The sequence below is a fragment of the Melospiza melodia genome, chromosome 2 (assembly GCF_035770615.1).
Source record: "Melospiza melodia melodia isolate bMelMel2 chromosome 2, bMelMel2.pri, whole genome shotgun sequence".
In the NCBI taxonomy this organism is placed as follows: Eukaryota; Metazoa; Chordata; class Aves; order Passeriformes; family Passerellidae; genus Melospiza; species Melospiza melodia.
This window is the reverse complement of record NC_086195.1, coordinates 63174930-63189788: the sequence shown is the minus strand read 5'-3', so window position 1 is coordinate 63189788 and position 14859 is coordinate 63174930. Positions and strand designations below refer to the sequence as shown.

The window sequence follows — 14859 nt, the reverse complement described above, 5'->3', positions numbered from 1 at the left end:
ATGATGTCACCTGCTGGCTGTGCATTTCTGCTGTGACTGAGCCCACCTGAGCACTGTCGTGTCCTGGCAGCAAGTGGTTGCATGGGCTCACTGCATGCCTGAAGTACACTGACACACAGACTTCAGCCTGATGAATGGAAGCCTGGGCCTTTGTCATACAGTCATGACCTGAGGTTGAGCTCACCTCTTTCCAACTAAATTAAAGAAAGAGAGTTGACAAAGAACATGACTTTCTCAGCTCAGGAGAGTTAAACCTACAATTTCCACTGCTAGCAAAGTACCATGATCCTTACATAGTCAATGGCTGTTCTGTTTGGGAGCCTCCATTCAAATTTTTGGAAGTTTGGTGCTAGTTTAGCCAAGTGCTGCCAACCTGCTGATCTCCAGGAACCTCCTGCATTGATGCATTTGCACAAGGAGTCCTAGCTATGGTTTGGAAGTTACCTATGTGCAGGTATCAACCTTAGTTAGCCACAGGGGAAGCAAAGCCCTCACTAATGACAACTGCTATGCAGAGATGACCACTCTGTGGCTCTGGTGAGGGCAGTCTCTGTGTCCTATTACTGAGAAGTGCAGCTGCAGCTGAGTTTGGGAATGCTGTTCCTAAGCTGTTCATTTATGGGACAGACATATACACAGGGTAACTCCCTGCAGCTCCCAGCTTGAAGCGCTCTGCTGTTAGTGCCTACTGCTATAAACACAGTGCTCCTATTCCTTGGGACAGTCTTGGAGCAGGCAGTGCATCCATCAAGAGGACTTCATCAGTCTAGGCTGTCTTTCCCTAGGCTGCCACCAGTGATTTTGAACAGAGCTGAATCAAAGGCTGGCTGAAGTTACACGCTGCTTCCCCTTTATCTACAAAGTTCATTGAGCTTCCAAGGAGAAAAATTAAATTGGTTTGGCATGATTTTATCTTGACAAATACATGTTGGCTTGTTCTTATCAGTTTATTGTCTTTTAAGTGTTTATAAACAGTTTAATTTTTTTTTTATCAAGTCTTTTAGGTTACTGAAGCTCAAGTCAATGGTGTATAATTCCCTTGGTTCTCCTATAACTGCTTTAAAACCAGGTATTACGATTGCTCTCTGATCCTTTGAGACATCATGCATCCTCCACATTTCTGGAAGATGAATTGCCAGTACTTTTGTGATTACTTTGGCTGAATTCTTAAGTATTCTGTGGGGAATTTCATCAGGTCCTGCCAAAATGAATCTATCTATCTTACCTACTCTTTAACTCATTCTTTTGCAAGTCTGCCCAATGCGGAAGTTCCTGAATGTTAAAATTACCCACATTACCCAAACTTTTGTTGGGGATGATAAGAGGCACAGCGAGTGAAGTACTGGCTACTCTTTTTGAACAGAGCCTTTTACTTGCAAGAAATTGGAAGTATATAAACTGAAAAAAAGAGGCTGCAGCAGACACAGAGATTGCAAACCCCTTCACTGCACAAAATTTACACACCCTGGCACTACACTCAGCAACATCCTGTCACATTTTTAACAGTTTAGGACAGAGAATGAAGTTAAATATTGCACTACCAGAGAAATTTAGACCAAGGGAACACAATCACTCAGTTTAAGCAAAAACCAATAAATCCTAACTGTTGGGAAAAGTACAAGATGCATTTGCAACAATCTGAAGGAGGGATTATAATATCAGAGTTTTCTAAGTTCCACTTGTAGCTTGTGCTTACAGACTCCAGGTGGACATAGAAAAGCTCTGAGGTCAGTATTTCTGTGGTAGTATGCTCTGTTCAATTCATGCCTCCTTCAGAGTGCTCTGGACTTGAACCAGAAGTGTAGTTGGAGTAAAGAAAGGCTGAACTCATGCTGTAACTGTTCTGGACAAGTAGCTAAGGCAGGAGCATTACCTGATCTGCCAGCCAGTGTGAATAATCCTCTGGAAGTGAATTCCCTCTTTCATTAATCAGGTGCTGGCTTAACACATTGAAACATCCCAGCAGTGCCTGGCAGTGACATTGCTGAGCTAATACTCTACTCCCTGTGTCAATTCCCAGACCACAAACCATGTACCCACTCAGTATTCCCTCTGGGAGTCAGAGTTTCTGCCTAGCTGGCTGCTGCCGGCTATGACAGCAGTTCATTTGGCTCTGGTGTGGAGATGTCTGCACCACGTTTCCATCATGTGAAAATGGCCTGGCTGCTAGTGACAACAATTATGCTGAAAAAACATTAAACATATGCAAGACAGTGGAGAAGGACTTAGACCTGACTGAAGTCAATTGATACCTCTTGAGATCACTACTTCTGAGGCTGCAGAAGCATCCTCAAGGAAAATACAAGGAGAAAAAAAAGGTAGCAGGTGCTGGCATCTTCCACTATTTGAGCACCATGTCCAAGTTAACCCAGGCAGATTGACAGGGCTTTTTCTGTTGGTTTGCAAGACAAGGGTGTGAGGAAGGCTCTGGGACTTGGTGGGTGAAGCCAGCAGAAAGAGCTGTGAATATAACTAAGAGCAAGAAGAGGCACTTCTTGATACAGAAACAATTGGAGTGAAAGAGATGGCTCTTTTCAGCAATGAAACTACCGAGATCAGGAAATATTGATTTAGTCAACAACCAGACTTGGGTAATGAATTTTTCATCCCTTTGAAACACTGCTATAAAATTCTACTGTATCTGCTTGGGCCAGGAAAAAAGGATATCATTTAAAACGTTAATACCCAGGGTAGGTAAACAAATATACAGAAGGAGAGGAGACATTGTGTGTTATTTCAGTGTATAAGAAGGGTAAGAAAGGCTATGGCAGAGACTGTGTATACAGTAAGGTGAATGGATCTATATCATGGAGCCATAATAGGAGGAGTGTGCAGGGCTAGTTCAAATTTCAGCTTGTGGATCTGGAAAACATTGCTGTGAGGATTTAAGCACTTACCTCCTTAGAGAATCCACCCCACAGGATCTTGTTTTCATTGATAAAAAGCCTCTCCCCTTTCTTGGCATAAACATTGTAGTGCCCAACCTCTTCAAAGACGACTGAGCCATCCTCCGGAGAGAGATGCCAATTGATTATTGAGTAATTTCCTACCAGGTCCCCAAACTCATCAAAATCCACTTGCTCTCCCATGTTATTGGTGAAATTTAAGTGTCGCAGATGCTTGAGAACCTAGAGAGAGACAGAGAGACACTGTGAATGCCTGTGTGTTACAACCCTACCACAGCACACATCTGCCATGGGGGCAGACCTGAGAAGAATCACTTTACTACAAACCTTAATCTCTTCAAATCTTTTAATTGCAGCAGTAGGAGGTTTTCTATCCCATGAACACACAGAGCCTGTACAAACCTTGTAGACAACACAAGGTATTGTGGCCCTCTGGGTGGTTGGCCACCCATCTGTAACACTTACTGATGCTCCTCCATCCTCCATTTAGCATTCCTCTTTGCTCCTCTGGGTCAGCTCTGCAAGCCCAGAGCTCTTTGTTAGGGCCAGGGAAGTGGCAGCAGCCTCTCATGTGTTTCAGTCACCCATGCATTGCTCTCATCCTGCTCTTGCAACCACTGCATGAATGCTCTCAGTTGGTATCTCTAGTCTCTCAATGATTGATCACTCAGAAACAGGAGTTCTTGAGAAACAACTCGGACTTGACTCTGGATTGAAAAACCCAAGCCAAATGCACTTCAGTAAGAAAACACCAACAAATCAAGCTCATTTACCATATGACAGACCTGGAGAATTCCTACCACTTTTTTTTGGCTGGCCTCTGTCTCATAGTCACATAATTGAAAATAATCACATTCTGCCTGTTCCCAGGAGTTCTTCACTGTAATTTTCACCTCATGCCTTTAAGTGTTATATAGAATCATAAAATCATTAAGGCTGAAAATATCTGCAAGATCATCAAGTCCAGCTATTAATCCAGCACTGCTCAATTCCCCACCAAACCATGTCCCCAGGTACCATCTCCACACATTTTTTGAACCTTTCCAGGAATGGTGATTTCCCCACTTGCCTTGACAGCCTATTCCAGTGCCTGACCACCCTTTCAGTGAAGAAATTTTTCTTAATATTCAATCTAAGCCTTCACAGGCACAACTTAAGGCCATTTCCTCTCATCACGTCACTTGTTACCTGTGAAAAAAGGTACCAAGCTCCTCCTTGCCACAACCAACTTTTAGGGAGTTCTGAAGAGTCCTAAGGTTCCCCTAAGCCTCCTTTTCTCCAGCTAAACAGGCCCTTCCTTCCCTCAACTGTTCCTCATCAGATTTGTTTTCCAGACCCTTCACCTGCTCTGTTGCCCTTCTCTGGATGTGCTCCAGCACCTCATTGTCTGTCTTGTAGAGCAGGGCCCAAAACTGGACACAACACTGGAGGTGTGGCCTCAGCTGTGCTGTATATGGGGGACAATCCCTGCCCTGCTCCAGCTGGCCACACCATTGCTGATAGTGCCAGGTGCCACGTGCCTTCTTGAACACCTGGGCACAGCTGGCTCATGTGCAGCTGGCTCTCAACCAGTGTGCTGCATGTCCCTAATCCCAGGGACAACTGTAGTTGTAAAATTCATGATCTAGATAGCCTGACAAGTAGACCTAAGAAACTGCAGCATGAAAGAAAGCCTGTTCTGGCAACTGTGATACAATTCAGCCATATTGTATTTCTGTTCAAAAAATAATTGCTGGTTGAGGCACTGCTCAGATTTCTCCCCAAGCTCATCTATGGAAAGATAAGGTGACTCAGAGGGTTCCTGGCTGTCAACTGCCCCTAGACCCCAGCAGCATAGTTGCTGCTGTGCTTCTATTGCCTGTGACAGCTTGTAAGCCCGGTCTCTCTCTCTCCCTCTCCCTCTCCCCCTCTCTGTCCTCCACCTGTGAGTGCCCAAACATACAACTCTGGATGGCAAAATGTAAGAGAAGCCAAAACTAAATCAATTTGTCTGGGCAGGCAGAGTCCTCTTCACCCCCCAGACAGAACAGACAATATTGTTTTGATGAATCCTTCTCACCTGGAAACACAGGGACAGGGGAACAGAATCACTTCATTAATTCCTGTCAGTTGTGCTAAATTGTCTCATTTTTCGCTGTTTCCTTTTGGGATCCTCCTAGCTCAAGCTAAAATCTCCAGAGCCACAGATACCCTCCTCCCACTGCCTGTTTCAATGCCAGCCTGAGAGACTTTGGAAAAAATCACTGTAGTACTACAAAGGATGTGGCTAACAATACCTTTTCAGCTTGTACGATGTTGATGGAAGGATATCAAAATATTGCCACAGTACTCAGTCTTTGAGTAATGGGTGAGACACAGCAGGCAGGAATTTTTTCTGTCTTTCTTATCCCTGTTGCCCCTCCTCTGGAGACCAGCTCACCCATAAGGTGTGCAGCTGGAATGATCTCACTAAAGAACCAGGACCTGTCCCTGCAAGATCTCACCCTCTGATGGACACAGCAAAAGAAGGTGCTCAGTACTGGCACTGCTGTGGAGAGCTGGGGCATTGCCTGAGGGGTAAGGAAATAGGAGCCTGCTCCCCTCTCATTCCCCTCATTCCTGAGGGGTACCCAGGAGGGTGCTACTTGCCCAGCTCCACTGGGGGACAGTGAGAATGGAGCAGAAACAGCTTGAGGTCAGACAGTGATCTGTTGTACTGCCTCACCTCACTCTGGCCTCATCTGCACAGGGGCTTCAATCTTGGTCTGGTTGGTACCAGAAACTGTGTCTGTCAGCAATGCAGGTTCTCAGCAGGCAGCTCACATTCCTCTGCAGGCTCTGGCACCTACCACAGGCTGACAGCTGCAGCTTTGATGTCCAGATCAGGTTTTCCTTTATGCTGAGCCTAATGCCATGTTTCTCCTCACTCCAACCCAGTATGACACTCATGCAGCACTACTGCATCCTTCTGAAGGACACCAGGATATCCTGAGTATCACTGCTGGCTTGGTTTACGGTTACCTGCACAGACAGGAGACCTTGCCCTTGCTTTGACTGCAGTTGCTACACACACTAGGAGACAATCTTGCAAGAGCCATATCGAGGATTCTTTGGTTCAAGTCCTGCCTCTCCTGGTCAGCTGCAGCAGCACTGGCCTTAGGGTCAGCAAGATGAATGGTGGAGAAACTTCTGGATTCCCTGAATGCAATTTTTTGTTTGTTTAATTTCATAACATTCATATAAATTAGTCTGTTCCTTGGCCTTCCCTCCTGTCATTAGCTTTCTTAAAAATAATACATACCCCTGGCTTTTAGTGGGGTTTTGTAGGATTAGTTTGATAGGACCTTTCCCTTGGTCACACACACTACATCTGAGGATTAAGGTTATAAATGAGTTCATGTATGACTTGATATGCCTGTCTGACTGTTAATTCATATAGAAGTGCTGATCTGCAAATTATGTTGTCTTTCCCCAGGCAGATTGTACCAGCTTCAGCTCTGCAACTGTAGCTAGTGGGTACAAAATGTGTAGTAGTTCCTGCACGAAAGGCACATGACCTGATTAAAATTCCAAATGGAAAGGCAACAGGAACAACCGAAATAACAAAGCCTGGGGTTTTTTCTTTTCAGAAAACAAAAGCTTTTCTTCAAATCTAAATTTCTGAGAGGCAGCTTGTAAAATGAACCAGCAGAACATGTTCCTTTTTTAGAGGGCAAGAAAGTCCCAGGATCCTATCTCTGTATCTCACAAGTTCAGCTCTTCACAGGGTGAAAATACAGTTTAAACAGACAAGGAATATATAACCACTAACCTTTCAAAGAGGAAGTTGTAGACTCTGAATAACCCCAGAACTATTATATATTCACCGGTCTATCAAAGATTAGCTAAAGGCTTACAGTTAAAAATGTGTCACTGTGTTTTGTAACTAAAGATAGAAACACACATAACCAGGACTAAATCCACAAAGACCTAAAAGACCCTGCTTCAGCCAGGCCAACAGCATGTGTCAGGGGTAGGTGTATCATATCCTGGAACCAAGAGTTTATGAGAGAAGTGTTGACCTTGTGGCTTGGATACACTGTCAGCAGCTGGTGGAAGCCTGTGGGGAGAGCATTGTGCAAACTGCTGTCTTCAGATATTTCTTTCTGTAATTTTCCCTTCTTTTCTTTTTTCTCTGTCACAGACTTCATGCTGAATTGCAGTGCCTTGTAATTAAAACACCTATTATTGGAAAGGACTTGCAAGCTATCCTCTCGTTCACCCTCCTATTATTCCTGGTAAGGCCATTCCCAGCCATGCAGCATCCTATACTTTATCCAAGCTAAATATTCTGGGTCATGTGGTTTCCACCTTAATGGGAGGGTCATAGAGCTGTAACATAAACACAGTTGTCATTAGACCAGGCTGGCAGCTCACCTGCCCAGGACCTGCTTCAGACTGTGGCCAGGAGCAAATACCCACAACAGGAGCACAGGGGCTGTGGCACTCCTGTGTGAACTTTTCACATCCACAGCCTCCTACAGCACAGAGACCTAGATTTTGTGAGACAAGCACTTCTTCATCCCTTTTGGAAGAGCAGCTACAAAACTCTTTTGATTTTTATGCTTAAATTGGTAAAGAACTGTCATTGGCTGCTCATCTTTTCCATGCCTCTCAGGACTTTACAATCTTCAGACACCTCTTTCTCAGGCTGCTGAGCCCTATCTGGTGTTGCTACAGCTTGTACAGCAGCTGTTTCACTGACCCCTCTCCAAGCATTCCCAGTCTTCTTCATCAGATCTGAGTCCTGCACATGATACTGAAGAGAGATGCACCAAAGGGTTGAGAAAGTGGCCCCAGGGCACCCTGTTTACCTCTGTGTCCCTTTTCCAGGGTGACTTCCAGTTCTTAAAAGTGCATTTGCTTTTTTTCACTCCTATTCAGATAAACCTGAGGAGTCCACCACAGACACATTTGTGATGTCAGGTTTCATAATTGATTTTTATTCTCTGCTGACTGTCTTTAAACCAACACACACATAAGTTCTGAATTTGCTGACAGACTACATAAGTTCTGAATTTGCTGACAGACTACCAGAAGATGCCTTCAAGAAGCCAGAGCATACTCTATGAATAGAAGTTCCCTTACCCATACACATCCCAAAGCCTTCAAAGCACTTCAGGATATTTGTGAGGTAGGGCTTCTCTTTAGAGAAGTCACGGTGACTCTTCTTCAGTATATTCTATTTTTCCTTCCTAAATTTTTGAACCCCAATTTCTAATAATAGGCTCAACCAGGCTCTGCTAGCTCCTTGGCTGTCCTCCAGAACCCTTTCAGAAACTTGATGTCTCTTCTGTCAGCTTTCTAGACGTCAAGGCCTAGGATTTTTTCAAGCGAGGAGATGGGCACTGCAGCCAGCTCTTCTGCTGCTTCATCTGTGAGCTCTGGTATATCCCTTGGGTGAATATTGTTCACTTGCCCTGAAGTATCAAGGTTCATTTTGCTCTTGTATTCCATAGTTTCTTCTATAGTCAGTTCAATTAGACAGATCCTCTAAAAGTCCCTCGTAAATAACTAAACCTTCTTAAGTTTGTCCATGAGAAGCACACTTTTCTTCTGTCATGGCCTTACCTTGTCTTTTGCAGTGATAATCTATGGCTCAACAAACAATCCTACTTCTGAAATGTTTAAAGTATGATTTATGAGCTTCTACCCCATTTCAGGATATTGCTTATTCATTTTTCTGGCCTGCCTTATTTTATTTGTACATTTAATCTGCCAGAGTTTATGGATCTTCCTATTTTACTCACTGAACATAACTCAGTTTTTTGAAGGATGCTGTCTCACTTTTAACAAACACCATCTAATACCTTTATTTTGCTTTGCCAGCTTTCTTTCTCCTCCTTTTCTTGATCTGGAGAATACATTCACTTTCTGTCACTAGTACTGAGGCTGGTGCCAGGCAAAAACATCCATTCTAAACTTTGGATGCTGTCAGATAGCAGAGAATTTTGTGTGGGCATGCATGTCCAAAGCTGAACTTTGAGCTGTGTTCTGAAGCACAAGCCACAGACTAGTTGAACATTTTGATAGCAGCTGGACTAAACAATAGTGGCATGTCCTAAACACTCCAGTTAGTAATGAGATAGGAGACAGATCCACCAGTTAGGAGGCTGATTGCAACAAAAACCTAGGGCTCAGGGCTAGAAATAAGAAAGTGAAGATGATATTTGGATGAAACGCACTGGGTGTAGGGCAAGATCCTGCAGATGAAGGATATATGTGGAGACAAATATTGGGGTATGCTCAGTAACCTTGGCCAGTAATGCTTGAGAAAGGTAACTGAGAGGAGCTGCACAGCATAAAGTGAGAACTTCCACCTTGACAGACCTCCACCATGTCCCTACCAGGAGGTGAAGTTGAGACCAGGTGATGTAACACTGTGGGGAAAGCAAGAGCATGTGAGATATCAAGCAGTTAAAAGTTGCAGTCTTGTTAATTCTTAAACAAATGTAAATAAACATCAGTATGCAGGTGTGCTATGAGCTGTCCTTTACTCTGTCTCAACTGTGACAGGTGCTTAACTAGTTTCCATGTACTGTCAAAGGTTTAATATCCTTGGCTTCTTTCTGCAGTTTCTTTCTGATTGTTTCCTCCCTAGGTCAAATGGTCCTGCAATGGAAGAGAACCTGGGCACATTATAGGTGTCTGTCACCACATAAAAGACAATTACCCCACCTAACACACAGTTGCAAGCAGTCCTGTCTTGATAATTAACATACATTTTCCCATGTTTAAGTTTTAATTTCTGTCTACCTATCTCTCTTCAAGCCTGTAAAACAGTTCTGGACTGATAGGTACCAAATGTTTTTCTCTTTGGTTTGGTAGAGTGCCCGTGCTGAGAGCAGCCAACAATAGCACATCATGGCTCAGTGTGAATGAAGATGAAAAGTTGGCAACTGTCCTCAAGATGGCAAGCCCTGACTTTCACTTTGCATTGCAGAAGGCCCAATCTCCTCTCTTGTTTCGGATCTCTCATCAAGCACATGGAGAAGATGCTTTCATAATGGTCTAACAGGTGTAAGGCCTTGAGAGATCAGCTGTTGCGTTAGGCCATGGGTTATGGTGCACAGGACCTGGGTTTTGCCAGTGGTCAAGTATCATGAAGAAATATGCCCAGGCCAGTTCTGAAAGAGCCACTCATAAAATACTTTAAGAGAAAAGTTGTTTGAAGCAATAGTTTTTTTGGTGCTGTTTTTCTTCCTTTCACTTTCAACTACCTATGTGTCAATCTTCGTTTACAGGTTAGCAAAACCCAAGTTTTTTCTTTCTGTATCAAATCCTTGATTCCTGCTGCATTCTCTAATTTGGAATATGTTGTTCTGCCCTTTTTTATGTAGGGCCAACACTTGAGCTCTCTGAAAGGCAGTGCTGTCATCACAACATCAACAAGTTCTGACACACAGGAAGTGAGCAGGCAGGAAGGTGCTGGCCCTGACCCCTGTGTCAGTAATACCTGTTTCCAGAAGCCTGAGGCAGGGCAAGATGAATTTCACCCTTCTGTCCAAAGCATTCTTCTTGTCAGCAGGAGCTGAACTTTCCTTCTCCTCCATAACCTCTCCTCCTTCTTTGCTGCCCGTCGTACACCAAGAGGGACAGCATCAGTAGTAGTGCTGATGTTGTTTTTCAAACCAAGGTTCCAGAATATGCCAACAGCATTAATCTCACCTTTTTCCAAAAGCCATTCAGAAAATAATGGAATTCTTCAGCCAGTGAAGGATGTGATTCATTGCCTCACACCACTTGCTATATTCACAGAATCATAGAATATTCTGAGTTGGAAGGGACCCACAAGGATCATCAAGTCCAACTCCTGGGCCTGCACAGGACATCCCAAGAATCACACATATGCCTGAGAGCACTGTCCTAATGGTTCTTGAACTCTTGTCAGGCTTGGTGCTATGACCACTTTCCTAGGGACCCTGTTCCAGTGCTCAGCCACCCTCTGGGTGAAGAACCTTATCTCAATATTTGATCTAAACCTCCCCTGACACAGCTTCAGGCCATTCCCTTAGGTCCTATCTCTGGTGACCAGATTCCACCTAAGCTGCCTGGTGTCTATTGGTTTACTGCTCTGAAGAAGTGACTGTTAATACTTTTTATCACTATAAAAGTATCTTGGGTGGAGAAGCTGAAAGGCACCCAGGAACAGAGCTGTGATTCTCACTGTAAATACCTCAAAAAAGAATTGGATGTCTTCTGGTTACACACATCCAGCTCCATGCACAAGGAGTGCCGGGTGTGTAGTTGGGATGCTGAGCACTTCATGCCAAAATAATGAAAACCAGTCAGCACCTACTGTGCAAGGCCTGGGCTGTACTCCGGGATTAAACTGTCAGGTTGGCAACAGGGCAGATGAACAAAAGGGGATAGAGCCTGGAAGAAAGGCTGGTGTCAAAGAGAGAGGAATTGATGGTCAGCCAGAGACACACAGACAATACTCCCAAGGGAAATTCGACAAGACAGGATGGACATCCCAGCTCTGGTGGAACACTAGAACTGCACTGAATTGAAAAACAGAACAAAAGCAAGAGTTCATTCAATACTCAAGAATAGCTGTGTGAAGCTTGAGAATAACTCAAAAACATTCAATGTTGTTATGCTTTGATAAGAACGAAATTATTTCCTTATAAAGCTGGGAAGGTCATTGGATAAGACAATTAGATGTGTATGACAAAAGCAATGTGCCATATATTAGAAGTAATAATTTAAGCTATTCATAGTCTTTATTGAAGAAAATTAACTAACCGCTCAAGACAAAGACCTGTTCATTATTGTAGGCAGCTTAGTAAAATCACTCTGTGCCTTGTGCAGCAGGAAGAGCAAACTAAATATTAGGATATGAAAGTAAGAAAAAATTATACTGAAAATATAGCACCAATAGTACAAGTGTCCTCTGGAAAAAGCTGTTAGTTCAAGAAATTTGATCAGAAAAGAAGAATTAAATTAAGATAAAAGATGTCCACAGTTGGTGATGATAGCTCTTGGACAGTTAATCTTCATTTCAAGAGAAATGAAAGCATGGAATTATGTAATTGTTTATAATATATGTAGTGATTTGTGGGAAAGAGGCAGTATATTCTCACAGAAGCAGAGACCCCTGTCCCTGCAAAGGCAACTGACCTTATTCATGTCTCTGGAGAAATACAGCACATCCAGCTGACACGACAAGACGTGCTGATTGTCCTATTGTTACTGATATTTGGTTCTGCTCTGCTTCTGTGAAGGATATGCTCCCTAGGCAGACGGGGGCTGGATCTCTCTCTGCCTCTCCCATTGACCAGTGCCCCTGGGGAGGAACAGCACTGGTGCTGACATGGGAACCCATGCATACATTCTGTCCTTTCTTTGTGTGAGAGATGCAGCATCTCCAATAGAAACTTGCAGAAATTGGGAGAACAAGGAACTCATGTGGACTGTGTTGGAAGTACCTTCAGTTGCTGCTCACAGGAAGGTGCTTGGTGCTTTCCTTTCTCATTCTATGCTATGAGCGCTTGGAAACTGGTGAAGCCTGGAGGTTCCTAAGACAAGGATCAGTTCTAGTGCCTGTAACTGGGCTTGATGGGTCAGCTTATGTGGTGTTCTCACTAGCAACCAAGTGACCCTGCTCTGCTGCTTAAAAACTGCAGCAGCTTTGGTGCTTTATTGATAATAAAAGGTGACAAAATGAACAAATTAATAGTTACTACTACAGCAGTAGAAGCAAGTAACTTAAACCAAAAATGTCAAAGGCAAGCTTTTCTAAATGGGACTTGATAGAAAATGGGACTAATCTGATTTAGGATCAGTACCATATTTACAAGGATGTCCAGAGATAAAACAAAAGACCATGCCTAGTGGATTTTATAACAGAGGCTGCACAAGTCAGGTCTGACTGTGATACTTCAGAAAAACCCATTTGGTGTTTACTGGTGGCTGCAGATGCTTCGATTCCATTGCAAACCTGAGTCTGAAATGCTTCTGAAAGACTTGTCTGATGACTCACAGAGGTTCCCAAAGGAATCAAGAAATGATCTTGCAACATTTTGGCATTGCATGTCTTTTCCAGACTGATTTAATCACCAGTAGGAGGTTGTAAGATGCAGTAAGGATGGGACCAGGATATTTTGTTCCCCCAACATCCTCCACAACTCCTACTGGCCCTGTGCACAGTGACAGTTCTAAATGCAATTGTCCATAGAACACCAGTCCTGAGCCTGTACTGTGTAATCCTTAGCTGATAGTAAACAGCACCTCACATAGGTGTGCTCTGGTAAAGAATCATGATTTCACCCAGTGTGACCAAAGATTTACACAGGGAAACGTGAAATCCTCTCAAATGAAATTCAGTACAAACATATTTTTTAAAGTCAAACTCAAAAGTGTGACCTTCAAGTGACCGTTCTTTTTTTAACTGTAATTACTTTTTTTTTAGTGAGAAAAAGAAGAAACAATTCACTTTGAGTCTGTCAAAATGTTGGTTTGGACAGTGATGTTTCCATTAAGTGTAATTAGTGAATTTGACTAGCTCAAGAGTAGAAATGAGATGACAAAATACTTTTTTACGTCTAAAATTTTCTTTTTTTTCTGTTTCAAATTAAGATTCAGCTGTATGATGATACTGCAATATATTTGTATGGCCCAAAGCATGAAAGTGTAGTATTACTTCCCTAGAGTCCAAAAAAGTCCTTCTTACAAGCAACTTCAGGAGTTAGGGCATCTGGAGTAGCCTCAATCCCAGTTCAGTGCCATCCCAAAGAGACTTAATCTGATCTACTGACTGCAGGTTCCTTCTGGGGAGAAACGGCTGAAAGTGACTGCACCTCTCCCCTCCTTAAGTTCTGTGAGCATTAATTCTTTTCCTAGGAATCAGGACAAAAATTATGGCAGCAAAATCAAAAATAATGTCTGTGGAAAACCCCTAGATGCAGGATATAATGCTATATAAAATAAAGGAGACTTCTGACTAGTGTTTACTCTGGTGTTGTACAAGCATAGGACAGTGATGATGGAACTCCACAGAATGGAAAAAAATCCATGGACAAGCTAGAGGAAAGGACTGACTGACTGTACCCTATGCATTATAAACCCATTTTCAGTTAAAAATTTTGCCTGTGCGCATTAAAATAAAAGCTCATTAATTGGAGAGTGACGATATGTTGCCATCCTCATCATACAAAGAGAGCTCAAAGAGCAGTATTTGTTATGGTGGCTCTAAAAGCACTAATCCAACATGGAACATCCAAGTAAGACTGAAAAAGACAGGTGTTGTAAGAAAAGAACAGAAAGCTGAACATAAAAATTCCTGGAGAACAAAGAAGAAAAAATTCACCAGGCAATATATAAGAAGTTCCTTGAACATACTAAAATTGAAAGGTGTCATGTATGCCAGATCCTCACGACATTAAGTAAGCTGTAAGGGACAGCTGAAGAGGATGGAATGCTAAAGAGAGAGCTGAGGAGGGGCAGGAAAGCTAAATGAATGATGTGTTAGTACCCTTGCTATCAGAAAAAATCACAGACATTCTTATCTCAAGGGCACTTGTTTTGGAGCTATAATGTGACATTAACTGAGGTAGAAAGTCCTTAAAGAGAGATTAGAGGGCAGCCTGAGCAATTTAAATTGGATTTAAAAGGCTGACAGAACCAGGCAGTTGATCACAGCAGTCCATGAGCAATAAAGAGAGCACTAATACAGTAGGTTTATGATATACACATAAAAATGCCACTGCCTTTGAATGACAAAGTCAATATGCTATCTAATCTTATTCCACAGCAACCCAAATCCACCTTTCTGCTACACCTGCAAGAGTAATGCATTCCCAGCACTGTGCCCAAAGTTCTGCTCAGTGTCAGCCTCTGGTGGGCTGCAACAGCTGCCAAGAAATGACAATTCTGTAAAAGGCAGAGGGAGGTCCTCTGAAGCCAAAGGCTGGTTAGCCTGACGTGAATCACA

General features: G+C 43.1%; 1 protein-coding gene across 1 annotated transcript in view; it reads right to left on the bottom strand.

Annotated features, from left to right (window-relative positions):
• The window catches only part of CASR (calcium sensing receptor), a 74641-nt gene that overhangs the window by 7306 nt on the left and 52476 nt on the right, over nt 1-14859 (bottom strand). The window contains exon 5 of the mRNA XM_063148453.1: nt 2898-3128. Coding sequence (XP_063004523.1) covers nt 2898-3128 — 231 coding nt within the window. The remainder of the gene's footprint in view (nt 1-2897; nt 3129-14859) is intronic.